Source organism: Citrus clementina, unplaced genomic scaffold (genome assembly GCF_000493195.1).
Source record: "Citrus clementina cultivar Clemenules unplaced genomic scaffold, Citrus_clementina_v1.0 scaffold_9, whole genome shotgun sequence".
Classification (NCBI taxonomy): Eukaryota; Viridiplantae; Streptophyta; class Magnoliopsida; order Sapindales; family Rutaceae; genus Citrus; species Citrus x clementina.
Genome location: NW_006261964.1, coordinates 22,935,561 through 22,940,560, shown reverse-complemented (window position 1 = coordinate 22,940,560; position 5,000 = coordinate 22,935,561). Strand labels below are relative to the sequence as shown.

The 5,000-nt window shown below is 37.0% G+C and overlaps 1 protein-coding gene and 1 non-coding gene across 2 annotated transcripts; one reads left to right on the top strand and one right to left on the bottom strand.

Moving 5' to 3' along the window:
• Positions 1-2,817: 2,817 nt before the first annotated feature.
• On the bottom strand, positions 2,818-3,574 carry LOC112099949. The gene is made up of 2 exons (XM_024187486.1): positions 3,431-3,574; positions 2,818-3,198 (listed from the first exon to the last, which is right to left on the bottom strand). Exons 1-2 carry the CDS (start codon positions 3,572-3,574, stop codon positions 2,818-2,820), a joined length of 525 nt encoding a protein of 174 aa, XP_024043254.1.
• An 862-nt stretch (positions 3,575-4,436) lies between these two features.
• Positions 4,437-4,543, top strand: LOC112101580. The gene has a single exon (XR_002907610.1). It is a non-coding gene; the product is annotated as a small nucleolar RNA R71 (small nucleolar RNA).
• Positions 4,544-5,000: the final 457 nt, after the last annotated feature.

Here is a 5,000-nt window from a genome sequence, read left to right as displayed (position 1 = left end):
TCAGTGCCCAGTTTGCTTTGTGCTCTAGCTCGAGTGGCAAGTGGCAAGCTTTCCCATATACAATTCAGTTGGGAGACATGTCTAGTGGTGTCTTGTATGCTATTCTGTAAGCCCAATAACCAATCATTTCTTGATGGATTCACCACTTTTTCAAGGATCTTCTTAATCTCCCTATTAGACACTTCTGCCTGGCCATTGGATTGTGGGTGATATGCTATTGCTATTTTATGCTCGACTTCATGTTTCACCATAGCTGCAGCAAATACTTTGTTGCAGAAATGAGTACTCTCATCACTAATAATTGCTCGTGGAGTGCCAAACCTGAAAAAGATTCTTTTCTGAAGGAAGTTCACTACTGCTCTAGCATCATTAATAGGTAATGCTACAGCTTCTACCCATTTGGAGTCATAATCCACAGCAACCAGGATATATAAGTTCCCAAAGGATGGTGGAAAAGGACCCATGAAGTTTATTCCCCATACATCGAAAATCTCCACTTCCAGAATGTTCGTCAATGGCATTTCATGTCTTTGAGTTATGTTTCCTGTCCTTTGAAACCTGTCACAATATTTAGCAAACTCATAAGCATCTTTAAAAATAGAAGGCCAGTAATAACCTGATTGCAGAACCTTAGCACCTGTTCTGTGACCACCAAAATGTCTTCCATATGCTACAACATGGCAAGATTCCAGTATAAAAGGAATTTCTTCTTCTGAAGCACATCTTCGTATTACTTGATCTGAGCATAACTTATACAAATATGGCTCATCCCACTAGTAACTTCTCACATCATGAAGAAATTTCTTTTTCTACTGAAACTTCAACTCGGGTGGTAGCAATCAACTTACTAAGTAGTTAGTAAAATTTGCATACCTTGGAGATTTGGATTGCTGCAGCATCTATGCCTGTTGTATTACTAACAGTTGTTCATTAGGAAAAGTTTCAGTGATGTCTTTCTTTATCAATGTGCTTGCGTCTGCTTCTAGCCTAGACAGATGGTCTGCTACTTGATTTTCAGTCCCTTTTTTATCTTTAATTTCCAAATCAAACTCATGAAGTAATAAGATCCATCTTATTAATCTCGGTTTAGCATCCTTTTTTGAGATCAGGTGCTTAATGGCTGCATGATCTATGTACACTGTCACTTTAGTACCCACCAAGTAAGCTTTAAACTTATCGAAAATAAATACTATTGCTAGCAACTCTTTCTCTGTAGTGGTGTAATTTATCTGAGCTTGAGTAAGAGGTTTGTTGGCGTAGTATATATAGAGTGGAAAACTTTATTCTTCCTCTGCCCCAACACTACCCCAACAGAATGGTCACTGGCATCACGCATCAGCTCAAATGGTAGAGTCCAATCTGGTGCTATAACCACCGGTGCAGCGATCAAAGATTTCTTCAATTCTCCAAAGGCTTGAAGACAGTCTTTATTAAAATGAAAAAGCTTGTCATGTTCTAGCAATGAGCATAATGGTTTAGCTATTTTGGAAAATTATTTTATGAATCTTTTATAAAATCCAGCATGACCCAAAAAACTTCTAATCCCCTTTATTGAAGTGGGAGGTGGCAATTTATCGATCACTTCTATTTTCACTTTATCTACCACTATGCTACTCTTAGACACCTTATGACCCAACATTATGCCTTCTTGCACCATGAAGTGACATTTTTCCCAATTGAGTACTAAGTTAGTCACCTCACATCTTTTAAGAACTTCTTCCAAGTTGTGTAAACAATCAATATATGTCTCTCTGAAGACTAAGAAATCATCCATGAAGACTTCCAATGTTTGCCCCACCATATCCGAAAAAATAGACATCATACATCTCTAAAAAGTTGCTGGAGCATTGTATAAACTAAAGGGCATCATTCTGAAGGCAAAAGTTCTATAAGGACATGTAAATGTAGTCTTTTCCTGATCCTCTAGGGCTATAACAATTTGGTTGTAGCTTGAATACCCATCTAGGAAACAATAATATTGTTTTCCAGCAAGTCTATCCAACATTTGATCTATAAATAAAAGTGGGAAGTAATCCTTCCGTATGGCTTTGTTGAGCTTCTTGTAATCCATACATACCCTCCATCCAGTCACTGTTCTTGTGGGAATAAGTTCATTCTTTTTATTTGCTATCACTGTTATTCCTCACTTCTTTGGAATAAATTGAACTGGGCTTACCCATGAACTGTCTGATATCGGGTATATGATCCCAGCATCCAGTCATTTGATAAATTTTTTTTTCACAACTTCCTTCGTAATGAGATTTAACCTTCTCTGTTGCTCTACTGAATTATTGCAGTAGTCCTCTAATAGAATTTTATGCATGCATATGGATGGGTTGATCCCTTTAATGTCTGCCATAGTCCATCCAATTGCTTTTCTGTATCTCTCAAGCACATCTATCAAGCTCCTTTCTTGATCTGCATCCAAAGTAGATAAAATGATTACAGGAAGTGTATTGTTTTGACCAAGATAAGCATATTTCAAATGTGAAGGTAACAATTTTAATTCAAGAGTATGAGGTGATTCAATAGATGGTAAAGTTGTCTTTACTTCCATGTCTGAAAGATTTAAAGGTTCAATAAATCTGCTATGTCTGTTAGATTGCCTTTCTCCCATCCAATCTATCTAATTTGCTGCAACATCTTCTTCTTCAAAGCTTTCAAAGGTTGCAGCTTCATTAACCGCGTTACTGCAGCATCTATTTATTCTGTCTGCTACAGCAAGATCCACAACACTCAGGAAATTACAATCTTCTGCCTTATCAGGGTTATTCATGGCTTCTAATACATTGAAGGTGACTTGTTGGTCATTTACCCTCATTTTTGCACATCTATCAGAGTCTTCTCGGTTGCTAGGAAAAGTCTCCCAAGTATAATTGGTACCTCTTTATCAGCCTCAAAGTCTAGTACAATGAAATCCACAGGAAAGATGAATTTGTCAACCTTCACCAATACATCCTCAATCTTTCCTTCAGGGTATGCATGAGATCTGTCAGCTAATTGTAGAGTGACTGTTGTTGCCCTGAACTCTCCTACTCTCAATTCCTTAAATACAGATAATGGCACCAGCTTAGTGCTGGCTCCCAAGTCATAAAGTGCTTTGACTTTGTACCTAGTTCCAATGGAACATGGTATTGTGAAGCTTCCTAGATCCTTTAATTTTTTAGGGATCTTACTTTGAAGCATGTGACTGCATTCCTGTGTTACAACAACGTTTTAAATTCTTTCAACCTTTTTTTCTTGCCAAGATATCTTTTAGAAATTTCACATAATTAGGCATTTACTCCAATGCTTCCACGAAAGGTATGTTGATGTGTAACTGCTTCAGTACTTCCAGTAATTTGCTAAACTGTTTGTCTTGTTTTTATTTATGGAATCTCTGTGGGAAAGGGGGTGGATGCTTAAATTGCTGGGCAACTTCAGGAGGTACCAATCTCTGCTCATTTGATTTATTGTAAGTGTTCACCATTGGTGTTGCAACTTCTTCTTCAGCATTTATTGGTTGATTCCCTTCCAAAGTTGTTGTAGCTTGACCATTAGCACCAATATCTTGATGGCTGGGTTGTTGTAACATGCTCTCATCTTGAGGTGGTTCTTATTAGGAGTTAAGTTCCAACTTTTTTTTAGTCACATCAATAGGGATATCAACATTCTTTCTAGATCTTAGGTTGATTACTTTACAATGTTCTTTTTCCTCTCTTCTTGGATCTTCTGTATTGCTGGCAAACTTCCCTGAGATCTGCTACTCATTGTTGTGGCAAGCTGTCGAATTTGGTTTTCCAAGTTTCTTAGAGATACAACTTTGACTTTGCACAATTACTTCATTCTTCGCAATGTATTCCTTGATAAGTGTTTCCAGTGAAGTAAGTGGATCATGGCTAATGTGTTTTTGCCGTTGATTCTGCTGATGAAAACCAAGTGGTTGAGTATTTCTGTTCTGTCCACTCAGTGTTGAAGCATTTTGATTTTGATTGCTCCATGAGAAATTTGGGCGTTGCTTCCATCCAGGGTTGTAAGTATTTGAGTATGGGTTGTTTTGAGGCTGTCGGTTGAAATTGCCCACATAGCTTACTGATGCTGGATTTCCTAGACAGTTGTCAAATACATGTTCCTCACTACAATACACGCAAGACAGTTCAGCAACTTGCTTTACCGCTGTAGGAGCAGAAGTCATGGCTTTCACTATGTTAGTCAAGTAAGTTACTTGTGCTGATAATGTTGTAATTGCATCTATATTATGTACCCTCGCTGCTCTTCTTGCTGTTGTCTGTCTAGTTGATGGCCACTGATAATTATTATTGGCAATTCTCTCTAAAATTTCATAGGCTTCAGTGTAAGATTTAGATAACAGAGCTCCATTTGCTGAACTATCAACCATCAATCTCATACTTGGATTTAACCTATTATAAAAGGTTTCTAGCTGTATACAGCAAGGAATGCCATGAAGAGGACACCTTCTGAGCAACTCTTTAAATCTCTCACAAGCCTCATACAAACTCTCATCTTCAAGTTGGTGAAAGGAAGTGATCTCATTCTGCAATTTTGCATTCTTGATTGGTGGAACATATTTCATTAAGAATTTGTCAGCCAAGTCATTCCATGTAGTGATGGAATTAGATGGTAATGAGTTTAACCATAGTTTAGCTCAATCTCTTAAGGAGTAAGGAAAAAGCCTTAGTCTTAAAGTATCCTGTGTTGCTCCAGTAATTTTAAAAACATCACTTACTTCCAAAAATAACTTAAGAACGTAGTTGATTTGACTAACATACTTTTGTTAACGTCCAAATATAAGTATTATACATAATAAAAAAATTAAATTAAATGACTTACTAAGTAACTTAAGTGGAAATTTGTATTGCCTTTGTTTTTAGTCTCTTTCTATGTTCAACCTCATCTTTTGATTTAACAAATGGAACTGAATTACTCTTCACAGTAAATGAACAAATTTCTTGCCCATATGATACTAACGTAAAAGCAAATGGGTCATGATAGGTAGAAGT

Bases quoted from the DNA above. Each gene is read 5' to 3' on its own strand.
- LOC112099949 (XM_024187486.1), bottom strand. From the start codon at position 3,574: ATGTTACAACAACCCAGCCATCAAGATATTGGTGCTAATGGTCAAGCT. The intron at 3,199-3,430 runs GTACCTCCTGAA...GTTGTAACACAG, and splicing joins AATCAAATGAGCAGAGATTG to GAATGCAGTCACATGCTTCA.